The sequence below is a fragment of the Salmo salar genome, chromosome 03 (assembly GCF_965601325.2).
Source record: "Salmo salar chromosome 03, fSalSal1, whole genome shotgun sequence".
NCBI classification, from domain to species: Eukaryota; Metazoa; Chordata; class Actinopteri; order Salmoniformes; family Salmonidae; genus Salmo; species Salmo salar.
Window position 1 is genome coordinate 59,124,520 of NC_138293.1, and position 26,522 is coordinate 59,151,041.

At 45.0% G+C, this 26,522-nt stretch overlaps 1 protein-coding gene across 1 annotated transcript in view; it reads right to left on the reverse strand.

Moving 5' to 3' along the window:
- Positions 1-578: 578 nt before the first annotated feature.
- Positions 579-26,522, reverse strand: part of LOC106600853 (neurabin-2) — a 76,813-nt gene continuing 50,869 nt past the window's right edge. The window contains exons 3-11 of the mRNA XM_014192570.3: positions 23,185-23,317; positions 20,311-20,431; positions 20,098-20,202; positions 16,816-16,951; positions 14,870-15,013; positions 14,659-14,712; positions 12,819-13,048; positions 4,435-4,531; positions 579-4,249 (exon numbers count right to left, since the gene is read on the reverse strand). Of these exons, the coding sequence (XP_014048045.1) occupies positions 4,196-4,249; positions 4,435-4,531; positions 12,819-13,048; positions 14,659-14,712; positions 14,870-15,013; positions 16,816-16,951; positions 20,098-20,202; positions 20,311-20,431; positions 23,185-23,317 (1,074 nt within the window). The 3' untranslated portion in view covers positions 579-4,195. The remainder of the gene's footprint in view (positions 4,250-4,434; positions 4,532-12,818; positions 13,049-14,658; positions 14,713-14,869; positions 15,014-16,815; positions 16,952-20,097; positions 20,203-20,310; positions 20,432-23,184; positions 23,318-26,522) is intronic.

A 26,522-nucleotide genomic window follows, 5' to 3' on the forward strand; every position in this document is an offset into this window, starting at 1 on the left:
CATCTTATTTCCAATGCAGTCAGTCAGATTAATCTTTCATATAGGCAATTTTTGAAATCCCTGGCCTACATGTATTTCAAGGACTAAGCCTGCCTTATTGTCATCCATAAGTGATCCACTTGAAGTTCTTGTCCATGTCTGTATCAGCTCCATGGAAGAAAGGTAACTACTAATGATGACTGATGAAAAGTAACAGACTTTATAACGGTATTACGTCACGCTACCTAATGTTGTGCATGACCTCAAGGTAGTTATGTTCCTGAGGATTGCGGGGGCTGGGAACAACATGGTCAGGGCAAGGATATAGACATGGTGCTGTGATAAGAGCAATAATTCAAGGATGTGTTGGCTATGTTCCTTGTGATACCTTAAGGCCAACTATTATCCTAAAGCTCCTATTAGACACTTTGAGGAAATCATTTAAAAGTGAAATAGCCTCTAATCTTTAAGAACCTCTTGACTTGTGAACAAATTGAGTGCATACAATTGAAACAGACACTAACATTACTATAATCTTTCATTTATGAAAAAGATCCCCCTTTCAGTGCATACAAAACAAGCCAACGTGACCCTTGAGCTCTTGTTCAACACATCTGCATTTATTAACAATGACAGTAAATTATGTGAGACAAACATGATGAATTTCAGGACTTTTTCCCCTCTTACCCATTTGTGTTTGCAAACCACAAGGCAAGGATAAAAAAAAGAATAATACAAAAAGGAATGTAACCAGTTTCCTTCCACCTCAGAGGAGGGCAATGCTATTACACATACTAATGGGCCATGGTCAATAATGCAAGAGTCTCTAGTATGAAGCAGAGATCCAGAATGAGTTTCCAACAGCATTTATCTGGCACATTGAATCTCATGCACTCGAAGTAATGACAAAGTGTACAATGGAATGTGAAAAGATGAGACGCCATACGATTAATCTGGTCTAGATCACAATATAGAGCTCCTGTTTCATGCCCTCATTGGCGTGGTTTATGTGTACATGTGGTTCCTCGTTCCTATTCTGAAGTACAGATATGAACATGCATTGCCCAGCATATGTACTGTATTCTAATACTGCCTTGAGGGGTACTATCAGAACTGGAATCACAAAGATGCTAAATGTTGTGTCAAATTCAAAGATCCACTTCAGTAAACCACATCCCTTTTTCACCCAGCCATTTCATTGGTCAACTATCCCATTTCTGACACATTTCCCATGGTTGTAACTTTACTGACAGCATAGCTAGCCATGGAATGTTCATGGATGAACATATTTCATTTAGTCCAGTTTGTAGTTAAATGATACTTGTCCAGTGTCTGCCCGCCATCTGAGAGGTGAGAGAAGGAGTCCATTTTGTGATGAAGACTTTACAGGCAAGTCCGTTGGTTAGGTCCGTTTGAGAGTCATACATTAACAGACACAGTAGCAGCGTCTATCTGAATGTGTTCTATGCAGTTCTCTTTCTTTTGGTTAGTAGAGGTCAACAGTTTTGATTCACAACTGTAGGCAAAGGTATTCACTATGAAGATGGATTTAAAAAGTAAACATATACTGCATATAGCCAAGAGGAAAGCGCAAAGTAGCAATAATACCATTGGGGACAGTGGATATAAAAGGTCTTGAGATGAGAGAGGCACTGCTTATCTCTAAGTTGGACCATGTGTGTTCCATACTGGCACACTCACTATGTTACGACCAGCATCCTATACAAGCATACTGTATGGAGTTAGTAGGCCATACAAGACAAACACACAAGTCATTTTTATGAATGTGTTTCCTTTTGCTTTAAAAAAGGTCCAATGCCGCCATTTCATCTCAATATGAATTAATTTCTGGGTAACATCTAAGTACCTCACTGTGATTGTTTTCAATTAAAATCATCAAAAAGAAACAAATATACTTTCTTAGCAAAGGTTGAGTGGGCAGGGGAAAACTGAAAACTAGCTGTTTGGAATTATATTAGCTAATTAGAGCAGGCCTAAACTCCATCCCACCAAAACAGGCAGAAATTCCCAGGCAGTCTTTTCAAACAACTCTTACACTAAAAGGGCATTATCATCATTTTCACAATTTTACAGTATTATTCCAACCTCATAGTATGGAAATATATAATTTTACACAGGAAATCCTGTTTTGACTGCACTGGGCCTTTAAGTCCCTTTTAAGTTCTGTTCAATGCCACTTCTCAGCACGTGGAAGTGGTTCACACATCGACTCCAATATTACCCAATACTGAAAAATATGGTCAGAAAACGTGTCAGCTTATTCCAGAGATGGCAAACCAGGAATTTTTCACTACCTGATGACCTAGTATGCCTTCTCTCAATCAAAACTCACTGAAAGAGTGACACCTCCTGGCTTAGAGCAGTACTGCAACATAACAGAGCTGTACAGTAACATAGGGCCCATGAACACTCTGTTTTCATAATTAAAATAATACAAATTTGACATTAAAACAATTAAAATGATACAAGATTCAAATAATAATAGGGCCACTTTTAAGAAAAAAAAATTGAATACATAGTGGGGGCAAATGAGTCTGACCTGTTTGTGCCACTAGGGGACAGTGAAGTAAGTGATGACAGGAAGTTCCAAATGCCTAGTCTTGGATAAGAAGACACTGTTGACAAACATGAGCAGCAAAGAGGGAGCAAGGCAGCTGACTGGTATTATAGGAGAATCAAGTGAGAGCATCGCGTCTACAGACAAAGACCTTTTACTGCACCTCAGTAGTCCACAGTGGCCTCCTCCTGTCTCCTTCATCTGCACTGACCTGAGATACACTGGACAGGTGACAGGAGAACCTCTGGTAGGAATCAGATCAGACACACTGCTTTGCTTTTACCTTCCCTGTGTTTTTCAGATCAGATGAAATGAAGAAAAGGAGACAAGGAGATAGGAAGCCACTTGAGACTATTGAGGCATGCTGGAGCGTTTCCCCCCCCCTCCCCTGCCTCCGTCGATCTCGCTCTCTTTCACAAAGCTGCTATGTAACAACATTTTCCCATGGTTCTAGCTACCCCAACATTACACAAAGATTGACATCCAGTCCCCAAATTCGAAGGGATACACCGTCTGAAGGCTAGATTTAACCCCCTTTGCTAATCTAGCAGTGACTCCAGACGCAAACGCTGGAGCGTGAGTAAGACCTTGCTGGTTGGGGCGGGAAAAACCCGGATTCTGAAATTCATATAGAGTGAAGCACAAAGTCAAATAATACTGACCCTCCACGTTATCAGAACCCAAGGTGAGACATACGCAAGTAAAACCACGAGTAACACATTGAACTGTTAACCTTACACATATTCACACCCTGTTTGCCATTTTGCTAATAGAAAAGGAAAATGCACCCACTTTGCATGTCCTATATCCACTTGGAATTAGACCATCTTCTGTATACCCAGTCTTCTCGATGCTTACGTCGATTCCATTCAACACCCTCCCACCCCCAACCCAGCCACACTGCTTAAGCTTTTTAAGCAATTTTAAATATATGTAAAGAATATATACAAAACAAGCATATCATCACTGTACAAATGAACTTGAACCCAACCTGAGTCTTTCCATCATACAAGGGGAGCAGTCTAGCAAAAAGGGGACGCGGCCATTTTCTTTTGTTCAGTTAGTAGAAATCAAGAGAGATCACGCCATACAGCAGAAGCACTGTCTATCACCAGTATATTCAACAGTATCGGAGGACAGTCTCTGTCATCAATACAGTTTATTCTGCCCAGTTCTGTTCCCCATATCCAGTAAGTCTAGAATAGACTACAAGCATTAAGTCAGTAGGGGCTGTATTTCCTGGTGAGTTATTTTACAAGTGATTAGACAGAAAGAAGAGCATAGAAGACAAGCGACCTCCTTCACAGATTGATCAGTTGGGTAGTTAACTAGTTGAATGTGGTTCAATGCAACAAGGACTCCAGGTACTGAATAAGGAGCATATTGGGATTGTTGACGCGGCTCGAAGCAAATGACAGACATCAGTAAAAAAAAAAAAAAAAAGTATTCAATTTTCCCTTGCAGGTGTCTTTGAACCCCCCCACCCCCCTTCAAACTGCTGCCCCTAATGTCTTCCTTTCTCCATTATTTTCTTCTTCTTTTGTTGTTCTTACAATCCGTCGGGGACAACGTGGATTGGAAAAATGGTGGCCCAGGTGTCAAGGCATTGTTCCTCCTTTCCCTCTCTCTGCGAGAGGTTTAGGAGGGATCAGAGGTCTTCAGAGCATCCACCTTGGTCTCCAGGTCTGTGATCTGAGGAGAGGACAGAGAGTGAGAGAAGGGGCTTTTATTACACCCAAAATGTCCAGGCAGAATGATCATAACTCAGTAGCATCCTCTTGCTATGCATCTTGATTAACCAAAGCAAAATGTCTTACATAATTATTGAGAATTTCATGAAATGTTTCCACATACAGTAGAACCTAATCATACAACACCTTGTCCTGGAGGTTGTCTGCCTCTTCCTTATGAGTGGCCTCTGTCTCCTCTTGGGCTCTGCGCTGAGCCGTCTCCTTCTTCAGATACTCAATCTCCCTGAGACACAAAGTGTTGTTAGGCTGAATCCTACCCATCCATCCTCCTACAAACCCCAGAATCCGATTCCTCTACCTCCTACAAACCCCAGAACCCCCCCATTCCTTTTCCTCCTACAAAACCCCGAAACCCCCATTCCTCTCATCCTCCTACTAGTGCTGAGCATTAGTGCTTTTTTGAGGTTGGTTCAGTTTCGGTTCGATTATACAAAAATTGTTCACGGTTTTCGATTTCAGTTTTGATTTAAAAAAATGGGGGGGGGGGGGTTCAAAACCAAAAACAGTGAACATTCAATTGCCAAAACATTGAAAACAATCGATTGTCTCTGTCAGGTCCACATTGGGAAGACATCAATAGAATTACTATGAAATAACTCAATATATCAGTTGTGTATATTATTTGTTTTTTATTTTATGACTTTATTATTTTTCATTCAGTCATCGCATCTCAGGCAATAACAGCCAGCCAGCCAAACAACCATCCAACGTTATCTCGGTGCTCCCCGTACTGTACTGTCTGACGAACCTAGTAGCTGTAGCTGCCTAATAGCTGGCTAAGTATGCCGTCTGACAAAAAATAATTTTACTAGTTCCATTTCCGTCAGTCAACTTCCGTACAACATACAATGGGGGAGTCGCACTCTTGTGACTTCAGTTGAAGGATCTACAATCACGCCTGACAAGGCCAAAGAAATCTGCGCCTCGCTGGAAGCCCTGCCTTCCATAGGTGATAAGCGTGAGGGATGATTCATTCTTTCAATTATTCCGCTCAGTGTGAACAGGAATGATTCACGCTACTAAAACAAACTATTTGAAAACGAGACTGTCTTACGTTGCGCCAACTAAACTGTCCCATGGTGGTAGAGCGTGCTCATCCCCTGGACGTTGTGTGCTAAGGTTGTATTTGTTCTCATTACTTTTCTAATCACAAACAATTATTCTTCAATTTGCTGGTGCAATGAGTAAGATGGCTAAAACCCCCGAGACGACGATGGCTAAGCCGAGTTGTGGTCGAGATCATGCCCCCAGTCATGCGGTTATAGTATTTCTCTGAAAGATACTCACGATCTATGTGTAGTTTGTCTCAGCTTGCAGCACGCTCAGGCGGCCCTCGCTTAAACCAGTCGGTGTGCGCATTGCCACATACTGCGTACAAACTCCCTGGAAAGACGTGAAGTATTCTTGGGGAAGCTTGGAATTACCGATAGCGACTTTCCTTGACCGGATGCCGGTGTGTGCCGAAAATCCCCCCCCCCCCCCCCCCCGCCAGATTTCCCCCCTTCTAATGTCCTTAATTTTGTGGCTAGAGTCAAATACTTTCTGTGGCACACATCAGAGTCAAATACTTTCTATAGAACAAACTTCACATCAGGATAGGCAACCGAAATGAATCATTAATGTATGTGTGTTATATTAAACAGAGGAGGGAGTAAGATGTTGGCAAACAAACATTTCAGAACTATGGCTGAATTATCCTTACAATTTCAAAAATACTAGTGGAATAAGACATGGGAGAAATGACTAATTTTGGCAAAGAGATTTATTAAATAGACTATTACAAAATGCAGTAGCTGATTTAGGTACGGGCGACATGGGCAGCCGCCCAGGACGGCATCTTGCCGGGGCGGCACAGGGTGTGCGGGCACAGCAATGAAGAACGCGAAGGGGGGGAGAATTCCCTCGATCTGTCCAACTTATCACCTTATCGCCTCTAAAATGTAAATAAAACACTAAGAGTTTATATAATGTGTCATTACATACATATTTGAATCGGGTTTTTAGGGCGGTGCTAATGTGATCTTCAGAAGTAAACACCGGCTTTTGAGAGTCATGATCGCTTACAGTGATGACGAAACAAATGACTAGGTATCCCCCTGTCCCTGTCCATTTCTTGTTTCTAAACGGTGAGAGAAGCGCTACACCTGGTGGAGAGAGGCTGTAAGACAGAATGAGTTGCTTTATGCGTGCTGTACGTTACACTATGACAAGTTACGATGTAATGTACAGCGTCAGAGGGGTCCGTTTTTTCAAATTGTCTCCAATACTATAGACCCATTTGTTATGGCGACGAAGATGGCTGAATTCAGTTTACCACCGGCAGCACCATTCCTCGCCGTGCCTGGCGAACATCCAGTCCCGTGGAATAACTGGCTCGGAAGCTCTAACACTTATCTCGAAGCTATGGACTTTTCTACAATCTCCGACAAGCGGAGGACAGCACTGCTCCGTCACTGCCTCGGTACAGAGGGACAGAGGATTTTCAGAGCGCTTGGATCGGCTCCTACATTCACTGCTGCAGTCAGCCTCCTACGGAACCACTTCGCCGGGAAAGAGCGAGTGCTCCTCCGACGCTACTGGCTACGGAAGAGACACCAACGGCCGGGTGAGTCCATTCAAAGCTACGTGGCTAATCTGAGGGATTTGGCTAGCTCTTGTAACTACGGGACACTTCAGGACGAGATCATCAGGGATCAGTTGATAGAGGGGACGTTATGTGAAAAGACAAGGGAGAAACTGCTTTTGGAATCGGATAATTTAGAACTAGATGGAGCTATTAAAATAGCACTCCAGGTTGAAGCGGCGTTGGAATGCGCTACTATGCTAACAGACAGCTCTGCAGCATACACTTGGCCCCCAGCCATTCTCACACAGCAGCTTCAGCCTGAGCAGGCGCACTACAACGATCACGCGCTGCGCACGGCCTCCCACATCGATAGCTGCATGGACACAGACACCGGCATGCCCGTGCAGCAGGCACAGAGACAAACAAACAGAAGTAGCTGTGGCAACTGTGGGGCTAGCTCTCACAATTCAAGGGCTTCAAACTGCCCAGCCCGTGGGAAAATATGCAAGAACTGTTCAAAATACAATCACTTTGCGAAAGTGTGTCGTTTTGCCCCAGCTACTAGCTCCACCCAGCACAGGCCCTTAGTTTCATCTCACTCTCAACATGAACACACGGAAATCCGAACTGTCTCCACCAACCATGTGTCATTCAGGACATGCACTGTGCAGCTGGGTGAGGTGGGTTTGCCTTTACTGCTGGATACTGGCGCTGCGGTGTCGTTGCTCAACCTTGCCACTTACTACAAGTTTTTCAGTCACCTACCACTCCAACAGCCCTCCACTGCCCTGTGTGGGTACGGTAGATCCAAGATAGACATTGTACGCACCCTCCAGGTCCCAGTACACTACGGCACCAAGCATCTGCCATCATTCACATTTCATGTTGCAAAGCGGGGTGCCAACCTCTTGGGCCTCGACCTCTTCACAGGCTTGGGATTCACACTGACAGATGACAGTGGGTCAGCTATCCACCAGGTTACCTGCACATGGCAACAGAACTGGCCAACTCTGTTTGATGGACTGGGCTGCCTCACAGCCTTTACTCACAGGCCCCTAGTGAATCCAGAAGTGATCCCAGTCATGCAGCCCCTGCGGCACATTCCCTTTGCACTGCGTGATGACGTCACAAAAGATCTCCAGGCACAGTTGGATGCAGGCATCATTGAGCCAGTCAACGCTGCCCCCTGGATTTCAAACTTGGTCATTGCAACCAAAAAGTCAGGTGGAATCCGGACCTGTGTGGATCCCCGTGCTGTGAACAAGGCCGTTGTCCCGGATAAGTACCCCTTGCCTACAGCTGAGGAGCTGACCGCACAATTCCATGGCTCCACATTGACATTTACATTTTAGTCATTTAGCAGACGCTCTTATCCAGAGCGACTTACAGTAGTGAATACATACATTTCATTTTCATTTCATGCATTTAAAAATAAAATAAAAAATTGTACTGGCCCCCCGTGGGAATCGAACCCACAACCCTGGCGTTGCACACACCATGCTCTACCAACTAAGCCAAAGCTTGACCTTCGTCAGGGTTATCTTCAGGTACCCCTCCATGCAGCTAGCAGAGACCTCACGGCCTTTGTCACACATGCTGGCGTGTTCAGATATACACGCATGCCTTTTGGACTTAGCTCCGCCCCCAGCTGCTTCCAGAAGGTGATGAGCACCATCCTAGCTGGAATACCTGGGGTGGCGGTCTATCTGGATGACATCGTGGTCCACGGCCCTGACCTCCACATCCATGATTATCGACTCCACAGAGTATTCAGCACTCTACTGCAGAAGAACCTGACCCTTAACGGTGGAAAGTGCACCTTTACAGCTCCAGCCGTCGAGTTTGTGGGGTTCCGCCTGTCGGCCACTCATGTCAAACATTGAAGCCGTCCGCCGGATCCCGGAACCGACCTCAGCCTCTCAGGTGGCCTCATTCTTGGGCATGACAGCTTACTACCTCCGGTTTCTGCCCCACTACTCCCAGACCACAGCGCCCCTTCGCCAGCTACTCAAGAAGGATGAGCCATGGGCCTGGACGGCAGCCTGCTCAGACGCGGTCCGCTCACTGAAGAGCCAGCTCACCACAGCCCCAGTCTTGGCTCACTTTGACCCCGTCTGCCCCACCATTGTCACATGTGACGCCTCAGCTGTAGCACTAGGAGCTGTCCTCGCACAGCTGCAGAATTGCAGAAGGGCATTGAGAGGCCCGTCGCCTTCGCCTCAAGGGCCCTGAGCCCCACAGAATAACGGTACTCTGTGGGCGAACGAGAAGCACTGGCCTGTGTCTGGGCGTGTGAAAGGTGGCACCTCTACCTATATGGCCGTCTGTTCACGCTCGGAACCGACCACCAGTCCCTCACAACGCTACTGTCAGCATCAGGAACTGGCCACAAGCCACTTCAGCTGCACAGATGGGCTGACCGCCTCAGACAGTACAACTATCAGCTGAAGTTCACTCCGGGGAGGGATAACGTGGTGGCATACCACCTCTCACGCTCCTTTGATGCTCCTAGTCCGACCGTCTTGCCAGACGACAACGAAACAGAGCTTGTACAAACGCTTTACACTCCTCTTCAGTCAGTCGTCTCACTGGAGGAGCTGAAGCAAGCATCGGAACAGGATCCCACACTGTCTACCCTGCGCACCTACATATGCACTGGATGGCCAGGACACGTGCCGGAAGAGCTGGCGACTTTCGCCAGGGTGAAGCACGAACTTTCTTGCTGGGAAGAAGTCTGTGTCTCTCGGGGGGTTTGCACTGTGGTCTGCGTGCGCGTGTTCTATCCATGGTGCACGATGGGCATTTGGGCATAGTGAAGGTCAAACAGCGATGTCGAGACCTTGTGTGGTGGCCAGGCATCGACCACGACATTGAAGCCCTGGTCAGGGATTCTGCTGCATGCCTTCTCAGTGGGAAAACAGGACAGTCCGCCCCACCCCCCTGCAGCCTCTCGCATGGCCGTCCCGCCCCTGGGAGCACATCCAACTGGACATCTGTGGCGGGATCCATGGACACGCAGTCCCTCACCATCAGCGCTTCCTGGTGGTGGTGTATGACCTCCACTCTTAGTGGCCAGAAGTGGTTCCTGTCGGAACTGTCACAGCACAGGCCATCGTGGGCATCCTAGACAGCCTGTTCACAAGGTGGGGCCTACCCCTCACCCTTACCACGGACAATGGGCCCCAGCTAACCTCTGCCGAGTTCTCCTCATATCTCAGCAACAAGGGAATCAAACACATCCGCACGGCCTACTACAACCCACAATCTAACGGAGGGGTGGAACGCTTCAACCAAACGCTGAAGAACGGCATCAGAGCGCACCTGGTCCAGGGGTGCACGTTCCAAACTGCTTTGAATCAAACGGTAATGCACTACAGAGCAAGCAAACACACAACACAGGTCTCCCCGGCATCCCTCATGCTAGGTCGTGAGATGGAACTGCCACTGGACAGACTCAGAACACAGAGAGTAGCAGAACCGGCAACTAGGTGCACCCAAGAACAGCAGGCAGTGACCAGGCACCAAAGAGCAATGAAACAGCGTTTAGACAAGGCACACAGGGTGAAGAAGTCGATCATCCAAATGTCTGACTGGGTCCGAGCCCGACGGCCTCAGCGGTGCAACAAAATGGCCTCATTCTGGTCGGACCCCTTGCAGGTCAGTCGACAACTCGTGCCCGCAACATTCATGTTAAGCAATGGATCACGCTGGCACGCCAGCAGCCTCAGAAAAGTCCCTGCCCATCGAGGAATACGAATGCACACAAAATAGACATGCAGGCCAGAGACGCCACCGGATGGACCTCCCCCACTACTACCACCCGAGCCCCAGCCTCTACGGGCTCCCCAAGGGCCAGAGCCACAAGTGGTGGCGGTTGAAGAAAGGCTTATGCGGGCACGAACTCGCCCTGCTCATCTGGGGGACTACTTAACCTCTTTTCATTCTTAGGCTCCGGTAGGTGTCTTAGTCAACTGGACTGGACTGGCTAGTTTGGAGAGTCCTTCCGTTTAAGGGTTAATGTTTATTTCTTACAGGTATCACTCTAGGTTCTTGCCCTATGGACATTGTATATATGGTCCCAGTCCCTGGTTTTGGAAAGGGGGAGGGAAATGTTATGTATGGTACGACGTGCTGTACGTCATACTGTACGTTGTTATGGTTTACGACAGTGTGCTGCTTTACGGATGAATGGGTTGTCAAAATGAGTGGCACATGTCATTAAACGAGAGAGTGATGTACAATGTGAAACTGTGCAGATGTGCGTTCTTCTACAGCTAGGCTAGATATAACACCATTACCATGTCAATCAACGCTTGAATAGAAACGTAGTTCACACCCCAGATTTTGATGTCAAACAGTCCCATTAGTTTTCTTTGCAGCCTCGTTTGAATGTCGCTGTTGCGCACATTTGTACGGAATAGGGTTAGCGTACATTACCCCCTACCGCCTGTGTCTGCCTCGGTCAAGCACCGCTTGCCTCTCTTCCCAGACTTGTTGATGGAGAGTCCGGTCCCACCTTGGTTACCCAGTCGCAGAGGTGAGCTAGCTATTCCTGCCTCACCACAGTGGAGTTGCTGGGGTAGCTCTTTTGTTTAGTATATGTAGCGTTAAGTCGCTTGGTTATTCTAAAATGGACCATGCTGCGGTCAAAGAGGCTAGCTAGCCTAGCTTATGCTAAAAAAAACTCCTGGCTAACGTTGGCTAGCATGCTTAACTTCCGGCGAGTGAAACGTAATAACTTTTCCCCCGGCGTTATGGTAACCTCATCCCCATTTCCCTCTGGAGTTGGAGGGAGTGAAGGAAACAGTGCCAAGGCCAAAGCCATGTCAAACGGGGTGATATGTCAGCTATTGCCAGAGCCCCCTGTGCCCATAAAGGGTCCGGGCTTCATGCAGGCTATAAAGTCTCACAGAAGCACAACTCAAGCTGGAAGCGTGTTTAATGCTACCCCCTCTGTTACCCTGCGTTTCATGGGGATCATGAGGTATATCAATCTCCCCAGGGTAACAGTGACAAGTTGGGTCACCCCTCCCCATAGGTGGCTCATTACTGGGAATTATTGCTGATTCCTGCCTGTAGCTCACTAGTCCCTATGAGGTGTTTAGTGATACAGGTTATGGGCTCTCTAGGCAATTAGTGGGTTGTTGGTAGCAGAGTCAAGGGAACGAGCAGGGTTGGACGCAATCATACTATTATCCCACATGCAGTCTCTGTGGTTTATATGAACTGTCTGTCTCCAGCTCAACGCTTTTCATTCCTGGGAATTAGATTTAATTACGAATCGCCCCCGTCTGTTACAACAGAAGGGGTCTGTTTTTCAGAGCTGTCTGTCCCATTCCCAGCTAGGTTACAAGACGCGTTGGTCGCCAGACCTATGACTGGTCGGTAGGGTAACCTCTATGATAAAGTTTTCCCTGTCTATTTTTTATGCGTGCGGTCCAGCGCTAGATGCCAGCCGGTTACCAGAACACTTCTTACAGGCTCCGGTGTTCTTATCCGTTGGGGTCGGCCTGGGGTGTGATTATACTTCCCCATAGTATGTTGTACCAAAGTTGACTGACTGAAAGGGAACGTAGCATTATGACTATAACTACTGTTCCCTGAAAGAAGGAAACAAGGTCAAAACACCTGTTTGGCCCAGCACCACCTGTTTCTGGGCTCGGTGAAGAGCGGTATTAAATTGAAGGAATTAATCTGAGCCTCACGCTTATCACCTGTGGAAGGCGGGGCTTCCAGCGAGATACAGATTTCATTGGCCTCGTCAGGCATGATTGTAGATCCTTCAACCAAAGGAATTTAAGTAATTGAACCGATGTAGGTCGTTTAATAACAAAAAACCTGCAATTTCGGTTAATTGCTCAGCACTACCTCCTACAAACCCCAGAATCTTCCATTCCTCTCCCCCCTACAAACCCCCAGAATCCCCCTTATTTATCAGCCTTACTTCTGCTGGTATTCCTTGATGAGGCGCTTAGCCTTGCTGTACTTGCGCTCCAGGGTCTGGTACTGGGCCTGTGTCTCCTTCAGGTGTTCGTCCACCGCCTGACACAGACTCTGGGCCTCCATCCAGTAGCCCTCCAGCTTCTCCATGCGTTCCTTGTTCTCCCGAACGCTCTGTTCCAGCTGGGCACGCTCCATGCGCCAGCGCAGCTTGTCCTGCTCTGAATGCGCCAGCTACATAAGGGAAGAAATTGTCAAGTTTACTCCTGTATACTTCTAGTTTACTCCTGGACTGTGTGTTTTAGTCAAGGGTTAACCTGTTATGGCTAGGGGGCAATATTTTCACGGCTGGATAAAAAACGTACCCGATTTAATCTGGTTACCACTCCTACCCAGTAACTAGAATATGCATATACTTATTACATATGGATAGAAAACACCCTAAAGTTTCTAAAACTGTTTGAACGGTGTCTGTGAGTATAACAGAACTCATTTGGCAGGCAAAAACCTGACAAGGTTTCAGGCAGGAAGTGGCCTGTCTGACAAGGTGTCGTTCTTCTTGTCTCTGTTTATTGAAGAGTGAGGATCTTAGCTGTCCCGTGACACTTCCTACAGCTGCCATAGGGTCTCAGAAGGCGGTAAAAAGCCGAATCGTGGCTTTGCAGGCTCTGGCTGAAAAAAAGTAGCGCGTTTGGGTAGTGGCTGGTTACAGTACTGTGAGACTCAGGCTCGTGCCCGCGTCGACCGAAGGGTTTGTTTTCATTCCTCTGTTTAGCTAAAAGGAGATTCCCGGTCGGAATATTATCGCTTTTTTACGAGAAAAATTGCATAAAAATGGATTTTAAACAGCGGTTGACATGCTTCGAAGTACGGTAATGGAATATTTAGATTTTTTTGGTCACGAATTGCGCCATGCGCGCGACCCTGATTTGCCATTTCAGATAGTGTCTGGGACGCACGAACAAAACGCCGCTATTCGGATATAACGATGGATTATTTTGGACCAAACCAATATTTGTTATTGAAGTAGCAGTCCTGGGAGTGCATTCTGACGAAGACAACAAAAGGTAATCAAACTTTTATAATAGTAAACCTGATATTGGTGAGTGCTAAACTTGCCGGGTGTCTAAATAGCTAGCCCGTGATGGCTGGGCTATGTACTTAGAATATTGCAAAATGTGCTTTCACCAAAAAGCTATTTTAAAATCGGACATATCGAGTGCATAGAGGAGTTCTGTATCTATAATTCTTAAAATAATTGTTATGCTTTTTGTGAACGTTTATCGTGAGTAATTTAATAAATTCTTAGTGAATTCGCCGGAAGTTTGCGGGGGGTATGCTAGTTCTGAACGTCACATGCTAATGTAAAAAGCTGGTTTTTGATATAAATATGAACTTGATTGAACAAAACATGCATGTATTGTATAACATAATGTCCTAGGGTTGTCATCTGATGAAGATCATCAAAGGTTCGTGCTGCATTTAGCTGTCTTCTGGGTTTTTGTGACATTATATGCTAGCTTGAAAAATGGGTGTCTGATTATTTCTGGCTTGGTACTCTGCTGACATAATCTAATGTTTTGCTTTCGTTGTAAAGCCTTTTTGAAATCGGACAGTGTGGTTAGATAAAGGAGAGTCTTATCTTTAAAATGCTGTGAAATAGTCATATGTTTGAAAAATTGAAGTTTTTGTATTTTTGAGGAATTTGTCATTCGCGCCACGCCCTATCATTGGATATTGGAGCAGGTGTTCCGCTAGCGGAACGTCTAGATGTAAGAGGTTAACGTGGGTCTGTGAAACCAGTCCTATGTTTGTTGGTTAATTGATTTTGGAGCAGGTCTAACCTTTCTCTTCAGCTGTTGAATCTCAGCCTGGGTGACAGCATGCTTTATCTGTAGCTATAGAGAGAGAGAGAGGTAAAACATTTAACACCATGGTTCACTCTGGCACAATGTCTCATCTCATACGCTCTCTCAACAAGAAGTTGAATTGAATATAACTTTTTCTCCATCTCGAGATGAACATTTGCCTTTGGCATCAAGCCTCCCTGCTCACCTCTTTGAACTTGTGGGCCATTTTCTCAGGGTCCATCTCCATGGGGGAGAGCATGTCCTCATTCTCCGCCAGGTCAAACACCTCTATGGCGTTGGGGAACATGGGGCTCATCTCCTCCTCCTCATCCGTGGCATACTCACCTGTCTGGAGGACATTGAGAAGATTCAGAGTATATTCAGGGAGTGCATATAGACACATTCCTGTCATGTTTCGGTCTTGTTGTGAACCAACAATGTCACACAGTAACCATCCCTGCCTATGTAACTACCATGTGAAGTAAATACATGGTTTCACCAATGGGAAACCAACGTTTTCCCATTGGATAGGCCTCTATTTCTATTTCTCTTCAATCTTTTCAATGTTTTCCCTGTACCCTAAAATGGCCACTAGATGGTAAAGTTGAGCTTAGACGAAAAAGCTATCCAGGAGTAGAATGTTAGTGGGCCAGAATTGACACACTAGAATTGGGCAACCACCATTTTATGTTTACCAAGGAAGCCTGTCAAAAGGCAAAGCTTGTCAGGGGACTCCGTGGCTGCAGGGACGGGAATCTTTGTTGAGAAATAGTCTACAATCGTTCTGTTGATTGGTGCAATTAATCCCACTATACTGTACCGTCTATATGGACCTGGTGAGGTCAATAACAAAAAACACACCTCTGTTTGAAATTCCACCTTCACACACACACACACACACACACACACACACACATTCACTCCTAACACCTCCCACCTCACGCACACACAACACAAAGACTGACACACAGCCATTCCAAATATTCCTTTAACAACAGCCGCCTGGGACAAGCCCCAACAAAGGTTTCCTAACCTTGTCACACCAATGAGTCACTCTCTCTGAGGGAATGCCACACACCCACAGCCCCCCCCCCCCCCCAACCCTGGTCTGTCTGCTCGTCTGATTCCCTCCCAGTTGGACGAAGCATCAAAGCCCTGAACGTGCCTGTCACAACAACACTGTCTGATGTGTCAACTCTCCAAACGTGCTGAAAAATGTTTACACTGTTTGAACGTTGCATAGCCAACCAGAGTTGGGGGAGAAACGAACAAAGCACGGAGACTGAGGGATTAGCCGGAGTCACATAGGACAATGCCATCAAACGATGCCTACCCATAAAAACAAGACCAAATAACACCTACTATTCATTTTTAAATGTATTAGAAAGGACGTGTATGTTAACTGGTAACACATCTTTAGCAGGAAATTACATTGATGCAGGCTCAGATCTGTTGGGAGGGCGGCATGTTCTGATGGGGAGACAGTGTGATGGAATACCAGACCTGGGTCGTGGCATCTGGTCCGTACTTGTCGGTCTTTCACACCCAAGCCCAGACATCTATTGAACATGATTGAATTTAGCAAGGAGACGGATTCAATTATTCAAGCATTTCCTCTCCATGGAAGAGACTGAGGGGAGACAAGGAACTGAGAAAATTGCTGGGCTGGGCTTCATGCCACAACGCTTTCCCCTACCGCCTCTGTCCTTATTCAGCCCCTTTCAAAGATCTGAGATGACTGGGCAGGTGTAAAGCACTATGTGCACCTAGGTTCCGTCATATTGCTTACACCTATCCAGTCCTGTTAGATCAGTGAACGGGAGGTGAACAAAGAGTGTTCTTTCTAGAATTTCTAGTTGTATTATTCCATTGTGAAGGGAGCCTGATGGAACATCTGTAAGGGTTTGGGGAGGAAGTGTCAAACGCTTCATTAGCGCCATCTTGTTTTGTCATATTATTGACTGACAGAACGAGCGAAGATGTTTTGGATGGGCTGAAGTAATCTTTTTCATGGTGGTGTGTGTGTGTGTGTGTGTGTGTGTGTGTGTGTGTGTGTGTGTGTGACCAGGGCCCTATGGTAACTGGTCAGAAGTAGTGCACTATAGAGGGAATAGGATGCCATTTGGGACACAGCCATTGTGAGCCCCTCACCTCCTCGTCCTCCTCCATGTACTGGCTGTAACGCTGCTCCATCATCTCTTTCTGCCAGCGCTCCTGCTCCAGGGTCTGCTGGATCAGCTGGGCCACCTCGCTCTGCTCACCTGGCTTCTCTCGGCCAATCATGAACCTGCATGGGTTAACAACGACCAACGGGGTGAGTAGGAAGGCATGTCTGTCAAGAAGTAGCCAATGGGAAACCTAGGGTATGGTTTAGTGGGTAGTAAGGTAAACCTAGGGTAGGGTGGTTAAGTTTAGGTCTAGTGGTTGCAACTTCAGAAGATACACAGTAGAATGTAGATAAATATGTTATAATCACAGAAGGACCATACTGTAGAATTAAAATAACTCATCAGTTACATTTTCCAAGAAAAGAGCCACCACAGATTACAAACAAGTGCAAGCCAGGGCAGCAACTTTTGATGGGAAATGAAAATTACAGTTTGTGCCTGGAAGGAACATGACACTCACTGTACATGGATGGATGAGTTGACATTGTAACGAGTAGAAAATGTGATAAGATTATGCTAAGGGAGAAAGACAATTCAGTGAATAAGTGTAGCACGCCATCAGAAGATTGTGTCTGAAATGGAACCATATTCCCTATTTAGTGCACTACTTTTGCCCAGAAAGCTATATAGGGAATAGATTGCCATTTTAGACACAGCCTTTTTCTATGTAGCACAGAGAATAACAATGAAATAAACAAAGCATGAGAGGACATGCATGTTTTATAGAATGTGTGACTGAAGCGTCTACAGAGTTATCCTGTTGCAGATGGGACCCTTAAGACCGCGACACCAGTTCTGTCTGTCACATGTTTGTCCAATGGAATGATCGAGCGGAAAGACCTCAACTGGACGGGTTGCCCGGGGATCATTTTTCACACCCAAGCATGTGTGCAAAGCAGCCAGATGCACAGTGACACGTAAGACAAAGGAAACCATGTCGCTGTAGCTAATACCACGTTGTACTAAAAGGGATTCTCTCAACAGAACATCATATTCCTTGATGTTGGTGCACTAGACAATATGATGAAAACAATCATTTCTAAATCTATTCTAACGTGATATATTTTTGTACACCTAATATGGTTAACTGCAGAAAAAAAATGGCATTGATCATTACATCATAAAAATCCCTTTAAGTGAGATTTGAACTAACAAACCTCTGGTCACCAATCTGTATCCTTGCCTGAGACTAGACTACCACACATGCGCATGAGACCCCAGAGAGAGGTAGCTACATAATTCAACACGACTGCCGGCATCACTGTGGCATTCAGTGTGGGCGGGTGTTTCATGATGAGTGTGTGAGGGTTAAGAACCCACTAGGGTGCCCCTTTCTTGCCTGAGGAGAAATAACTCTGTGGTGGTCAAAAGGGAGGAAGAAACGGTGACTAGGAATCTAACCACTATGTGGAAAAGCCAAGCTGTGCACGGAAAAAGATGTCAAGCAAATACGACACCTAACCTCTCCAGCATTTTCAAAACAAACCACGCCATCTATTTGCTGCGACTATGCCGAAGCATATTTACCAGAGAGACGGCGCTTCTAATTTTGGACCAATCAAAACATCACCGCCTGTCCATGCAACCAGTCAGCAGCCTGTGAGGGGGATCGACGGATGTGCTAATCAATGAATATTCACAAGCTCAGAGACACGCTCCATCCAGGATGTAGGACATGAGGCGAAGTGGAAAACAACCAGGCCTTGTCTGGAACCGTCTGTACGTGTGAATCTGCAAGTATCCCCCTGCCACCATTTGTACAAACCCATCCTACCTTGGATGAGGTCATACACCAGCATTCTCCACAGAGAATTTTGTCTACAGACAAATCCATTTCCTGGATTTTGATTAAACGGGGTACAAAACTGAAAAATAGGTGGCAAATTCACTTTGAACAAAGGTGCTTCCACAAGGGGAGACAAGAGTCCGATTGGGCACCCGATAACATTTCTGGGGCATCCCTCCCTCCCTCTCTCCCTCCCTCACTCCTTTGATTACAGTCCGTAGTGTTAGACAGCAACCTGAGCTTGGTCCGAGAATCAGGTTGGACCAGGTTGTTTTATAAATAGCCTCGCCGCTCCCTCACCGACACCGGCCTCTCCGGCTATCTCCCTAGGATCCAGGCTCATGTATTTACATTTACATTTACATTTGTCATTTAGCAGACGCTCTTATCCAGAGCGACTTACAGTAGTGAATGCATACATTTCATTTCATGCATTTTTTGTATTTTTATAAAAAGCTTTCAAATGAAACAAGCAATTTTACACACGGTAAAAAGTAGTTATCTTGACAATACTGCGTTCCAAAAGAGTAGCAGATTTTAACATTAAACATGTTTGGCTTTACCTTAGGCATCCCTCTCAAGCCCTGTACACTGAGAAGGGACAATAGCAGATAAGGTCAGCTCTAGCAGAGATACAGTGAGCTCAAAGTATTGGGACAGTGTGTTTTGTTTTGGCTATGTACTCCAGCACCTTCGATGCAGACGGTCAGCTTTAATTTGAAGGTATTTTCATCCATATGAGCCGTTTAGAAATGACAGCACTTTTTGTACATGGACTCTTTCTCCCCCCCCCCCATTTTAGGGGCCCAAAAGTATTGTGACAAGTTCACTTGTGTGTATCAAAGTTATCAAAAGTTTATTTGGTCCCATATTCTTAGCACACAATGATTACATCAAGCATTGGATTCATTTGCTGTTTTGTTTGTGTAATGTAGCTAGCTAGCTAATTTGTCCTATTTAGCTAGCTTGCTGTTGCTAGCTAATTTGTCCTGGGATATAAACATTGAGTTCTTATTTTACTATTTTGTATTAAAATCAGGCTGTCCAATCTCTGGGTGGCTGTGATGTGAAGACATGGAGAGACGTCTCTGCTCGCCTAGCTACACTACAGTCAAACTGCCCCGCCAATTAACACAAGGACCCACACAGGCAGTTAATAATGCAGGAGAGAGGGATATGAGGGGATTAGAGGTGGGAATGGGGTGAGAGGGATTCCAATTGTGATCCAGTCTGAAGGGAGGTAGAGTTATGGTACTTGGGAGCAATAGTGTGTTTGGTTCCCCATCACCAGTCTTTATACAATTCTGTATCTAGACCCCCTTCTCTCCAATCCCATGCTTAGTTTCTCATAACAGATTTTGTCAGGGTACTGTTGAACCATATTATACCAAAGTGCAGTAAATACATAATAGATACTGTACCAATAGCTTGATGTTGAAACAAAGTGTTTATTGACAGCTATTGAGTGAGGGTTCTTACTTGACAGTGCCGTTGGTGTTCCTGAGGACGGAGGCAGCAAAGGCCTGGGTCACGCCCACCAGACTGGTCCCGTCCACCTCCACGATCAGGTCATTCACCTGGATCCTGCAGGGGAGGGAGGGAGGGATAGTGAACAACGGGAAAAGAGGATGAGGAGCAAGCAAAAATATATATATTTTGGGATACACTGCTGTAACACAGATTGTTCAGAACCTTTCATCTCGGTGTGCAGCTCCTCCGTCAGTGACCGTCTTGACGAAGATGCCCAGTTTCTCCAGACCCATGTCCGCCCCGGCACCCATGCCGATGATGCTGATCCCCAGACCGTCCCCATCTGTGGAGAAGAGGGGATAGGAAATGGGGAAATAACCTCATAAATATGAGTGTCTTCCCAAGACAAACTTCCAAAAGGACTAATTCAAGGTAAGTTGGAGCACTCAACAAAAAAAGAGCAGAGATTGATTTATTTTTGCTCCCTTTAATCCATTGTTGTGTCTCAATGGGCCACTAGGCTAGAAGTAGGAGCTAAGTGCAGTGGTCACTGAGGAAGACGTCAGCTTGACGTCGAAACATCATTGACCTGTTCGCATCCTGTACAATGGATTAAAGTCAGCAAAAATAAATCACTCTGCTCTTTTTTGTTGAGTGCTCCTTTTGGAAGCTTTTCTTGTTAAGCCATTCTCATGATTTTTGTCATGGTTGTTAAGCACCCCTCCATTCCTTTGTTTGCTGAAGCGAGAAGGCCCACCTGAACTCTAACCTCATAAATATGTTCCCTTCCCAATGTAAGGAAATAAATTGAATAAAATGGGGGACCTTGACAGAAAGATACAGAAGCTAGCTAATGCTATTACGCCACTTTGTATACGCAGGCATTATCCGTATTAGAACCCAATTAGCCACTGCTAATCTAGTGTTATATAAATCCAATAAGGAGATAACGGGCAACTCTGGATTCATTAGTGACCACTACGGTGTTCGCTCGTCATGCAAATATATGTGGCTAGCAGATTTGTGAGGAAAAAGATAAAGGTTACTTAAAGACTTCAACTAGCTAGTTGAAGCAATTCGAGCTCCCGAGTGGCGCAGTGGTCTAAGGCACTGCATCTCAGTGCAAGAGGTGTCACTATGGTTCCTGGTTCGAATCCAGGCTGTGTCACATCCGGCTGTGATTGTGAGTCCCATAGGGCGGCGCACAATTGAACCCAGTATCGTCCGGGTTTGGCCGGGGTAGGCCGTCATTGTAAATAAGAATTTGTTGTTAATTAACTGAAGGTAAAGTATATTTACTGTAAATAAGAATTTGTTCTTAACTGAAGTATATATATATATATATATATATATATATATATACATACATACACACACACACACAGACACACAGTGGGGGGGGAAAGTATTTGATCCCCTGCTGATTTTGTACGTTTGCCCACTTACAAAGAAAGGATCAGTCTATAATTTTAATGGTAGGTTTATTTGAACAGTGAGAGACAGAATAACAACAAAAATATCCAGAAAAACACATGTCAAAAATGTTATAAATTGATTTGCATTTTAATGAGGGAAATAAGTATTTGACCCCCTCTCAATCAGAAAGATTTCTGGCTCCCAGGTGTCTTTTATACAGGTAAAGAGCTGAGATTAGGAGCACACTCTTAAAGGGAGTGCTCCTAACCATAGCTTGTTACCTGTAAAAAAAGACACCTGTCCACAGAAGCAATCAATCAATCCGATTCCAAACTCTCCACCATGGCCAAGACCAAAGAGCTCTCCAAGGATGTTAGGGACAAGATTGTAGACCTACACAAGGCTGGAATGGGCTACAAGACCATCGCCAAGCAGCTTGGTGAGAAGGTGACAACATTTGGTGCGATTATTCACAAATGGAAGAAACACAAAAGAACTGGCAATATCTCTCGGCCTGGGGCTCCATGCAAGATCTCACCTCGTGGAGTTGCAATGATCATGAGAACGGTGAGGAATCAGCCCAGAACTACACGGGAGGATCTTGTCAATGATCTCAAGGCAGCTGGGACCATAGTCACCAAGAAAACAATTGGTAACACACTACGCCGTGAAGGACTGAAATCCTGTAGCACCAGCAAGGTCCCCCTGCTCAAGAATACATATACATGCCCGTCTGAAGTTTGCCAATGAACATCTGAATGATTCAGAGGACAACTGGTGAAAGTGTTGTGGTCAGATGAGACCAAAATGGAGCTTGTTGACATCAACTCAACTCGCCGTGTTTGGAGGAGGAGGAATGCTGCCTATGACCCCAAGAACACCATCTCCACCGTCAAACATGGAGGTGGAAACATTATGCTTTGGGGGTGTTTTTCTGCTAAGGGGACAGGACAACTTCACCGCATCAAAGGGAAGATGGACAGGACTTGGACTTGGAGAAGATCTGCAAAGAGGAGTGGGACAAAATCCCTCCTGAGATGTGTGCAAACCTGGTGGCCAACTACAAGAAATGTCTGACCTCTGTTGCCAACAAGAGTTTTGCCACCAAGTACTAAGTCATGTTTTGCAGAGGGGTCAAATACTTATTTCCCTCGTTAAAATGCAAATCATTTTATAACATTTTTGACATGCGTTTTTCAGGATTTTTTTGTTGTTATTCTGTCTCTCACTGTTCAAATAAACCTACTATTAAAATTATAGACTGATCCTTTCTTTATAAGTGGGCAAACGTACAAAATCAGCAGGGGATCAAATACTTTTTCCCCCCACTGTGTGTGTGTATATATATATTTTTTATTTATTTTTAAATGTATTTAATGGAACCTACAGACTTCACTGAAAATGTTTAGCTACCAGTTGTAACTTTAATAGTTACAGTTAAATGTTTACAATTAATTCTTTCTATTTATGTCTTTCTGTTATACTGGTTTATGCTATTGAACTCCAAAATGACAGTCGTGTGCATACATTTTACCTATGTTTGGGCCAGCGGGAATCAAACCCACAGCCCTTGGTGTTGCAAGCGCCATGCTCTACCGACTGAGCCATGCAGGACTAACAATATACTCTGAGGTTCAGTAGGGTTCTGTAATGCTCTAGAAGATTCCACCAGGTTTTTACCTTTCTCCAATTCCACAGGGAAGAGGTCCAGTCTCTCCACCCTCTTCTCCAGCTCGTACTCAGCCGACGCCGCCATGGGATCCACATCATCATTACGCCGGTCGTAGTCCTCATTGGAGTATGTGGTGAACACCTGCCAAAAGACAAAAAGGTCATAGGTCAGTTCGACACACACCAACACGCAAGGTTTACACCACAACAGGTTTCCCATAGAGAAGACGTCCTCTAGAACAGTGGTGCATCCTCAGTTTTCCTCGTCATGTTAGTCATTACGTATCTTAGAGAGCTATTTAGAACTTGTCTGAAATGTCCAGATCAACTAGCCCATGTTTGCTAATGTTTTTTTTAGCCCATAGATGTTGTAATTTTTTTGTCACTCAAATATCACATGAACACATATTAGACGTGGCAAAATGTATAGAATTGCAAGAAAATTTGCAACATTTCCTTTGCATCCCATGACAAAATGTGGAGAATTACAGAAAATAAGCTTCAAACCTGTAAAATTCTCTCCACCCACAAGAGGGGTGTGAACAGTTTGTGTCATGAACTGTGCTTGTGCCCATAGAAATAGACGTGGGGCGTGCACAGGATGTTCCCCGATGCTAGAAGGGGGGCCCCCGAGTGAAAAACTTTGGGAACCCTTGCTCTAGAAAATGATCTACGGTCAGTTTAGCATGTTCACCACTAATGGTTAAGGATAAGACTACGGGAAGAGTAAGCTGATCCTAAATCTGTGCCTACAGGCCTCTACCCGGAGCTAAAAGGAGAGCCAGGCAGGCAAGGCACTAACAGGGCGGAAGGAGATGCCTCCAGTAGCCGGACAGACAGGGGTGGTGTTATATACGGCTCGCTGATACAAACACACACTCTCATGGCTTCTCGCTGAGCTAATGGCTTCTCATCCAACCTAATAAAGTCTATCTAGTTTAATGTGTGTGAGTGCGAGAGAGAGGAGAGAGCGTGTGTGTATTTAAGGCCTCTCTCCTCCCTCTGCAGCTAGCCAAATTCACTCTGGCAGCGAGGACATACTTCTGGGGGGTGTTGGAGTGCCATGTTACGCTGGCAACTTGTGGGTGTGGAGAGCAGCGGTGAGGATGCTCCAGTGAGCGGCTAGGTGGGGTGTATTTTAGTGCTTCTCAGGCGATTTATATTTAACAGGGGGATGTATTTTTCATAACTTCCCATCCTGCATTAGTGTATTAGAGGGGTGTCCGGGCAGGTAGGGGCGTTTTTTTGGTATGTGTTCTGCTGTCAGAGAGATGAGGTTTAATATTTGAAATGGGGTCATGCACGTGGCCGTGGCTACACACACACACACAGGTCATGGAGTTTCACATGTATTATTCATATCATAAATTGGGAGGAATCCTTTATTCAGTTATTTGATTTGATCCAGGGTTGCCATAACAACATTATTAATATGCATTTGTTATTTCCAGAGTAAAAATTAGATGAACAACAGCTCTAACAGAGTTATCCACACGCGTGCTAAGAGGGTCAAGTATAAATAAGGTGGATATCCTCTTGCTGAGGTTAAAGGATAAACATAACCCTCAACCTTTAGGATTTTGTACTGCTAGAATTCTAACCCCATATCCCCTAGTGGCCTGGTCCAGTTCTATGCTATCAAGGCCCAGTGAGAAAAATTTGCCCAAAGACATCTTTTCAACGTCTTGTGCTCATAGGAGGGGAGTAAAGAAGGTAGATGGGGCACAGATGTGAGAAATAATTAAAAGTAGGCAACAAGGGAATTGAGTTCATCAGCTGGTCAGGGGAGAATGTAATGAGCCGTGTGGTATTTTACAGGAACTGGAGGTTTACTGTGTGAGAGGCAGAAGGAGAAGAGGCGAAAAGAAAACATAACAAACAAGGTTTTGGAATTCAGCATTGGTTCAAGTCCTTGAATCTCCTCTTCAAGTTTCAGCGTTCCATAGAGTGACACGAACACCGTCTGCCTCATAAGCTCTTACGAAAAGAAGCCGAGACCTGACACTTCAATTTTCAAGCTGATTTATTTGTCACATGCACAAGTACAATGAAATGCTGAAATGCTTAACTTAATAACTTGCAAGCCCCTCCCCAACAATGCAGGATTCAATATCAAAATAGTACAACTTTTAATTATTATTATTTTTTAACAAAATGACAGGTACACCTAAATAAAGTGTAGGAGTGTGATGCGTCTTCTTGTCAAGTGAAAGACGTCACCTTATCAGCCGCTCTATTCAGGGCTGCTAGTAGGTGTGTCACGTCCCTCTGCTCCAAAAAGGCAGACGCATAATTACTACTGTGCAAGCCAGATCACTACCCTTAGTAAATACCAATACCTGTTAGCTTTCTTTCACACCAGAGACGGACTACTTATCACAAAGCCACACTGAACCAAACCCAACCGTAAATCAACATGATTTTAACTGATGAGGGCCCAATTTACATATCATTTGCATAACACCTCCCGAATGGAATATAAGCCTACAAACTATGCCTCTGATTTTACAGCTCATTTCAGCCGGTGAAAACCGAGCAGCGCCATCCAGATGTTTAAAAAACAGAAACATTTCGTCCTAAGACAGCTCTGGATAAGTTACCTTACACTACACCATAGCATAAGAAAAGGAACAGCCATTTCAAAGCACATAAGCCAGAAGTGTGTTTTCGCATAATATCATATGATTGGCCCTATGTAGCAGCCAGCGAAGATGATTTTTGTCTCTCCAGCTATTAGATAACTACAACCAGACAGTCTATGGATGTGTCCCAAATAGCAACATTAAAGCAGCCCCCCGCACCTCTCTGATTCAGAGGGGTTGGGTTAAATGCAGAAGACACATTTCGGTTGAATGCATTCAGTTGTGCGACTGACTAGGTATCCCCTTTCTCTTTCAGAAAGTATTCATACCGCTTGAGTTATTCCACATTTTGTTGCGTTACAGCCTGAATTCAAAATTGATTAAATTGATGTATTTTTTATTCACCCAATTACACACAATACCCCATAATGACAAAGTGAAAACATGTTTTTAAAAATGTTTGCTAATTTATTGAATAAGAAATACAGAAATATCTAAATATCTAATATCTCTGTCTGTTGGAAAGCAGACTGAACCAGGTTTTCTTCTAAGATTTTCCCTGTGCTTAGCTCTATGCGCTATTCCGTTTCTTTTTATCCTAAAAAAAAAACGACCTAGTCCTTGCTGTTTACAAGCATACTCATGATGCAGCCACCACCATGCTTGAACATTTGAAGTGTTGGATTTGCCCCAAACATAACATTTTGTATTCAGGTCATAAAGTTAATTTCTTTGCCACATTTCTTGCAGTTTTACTTTAGTTTT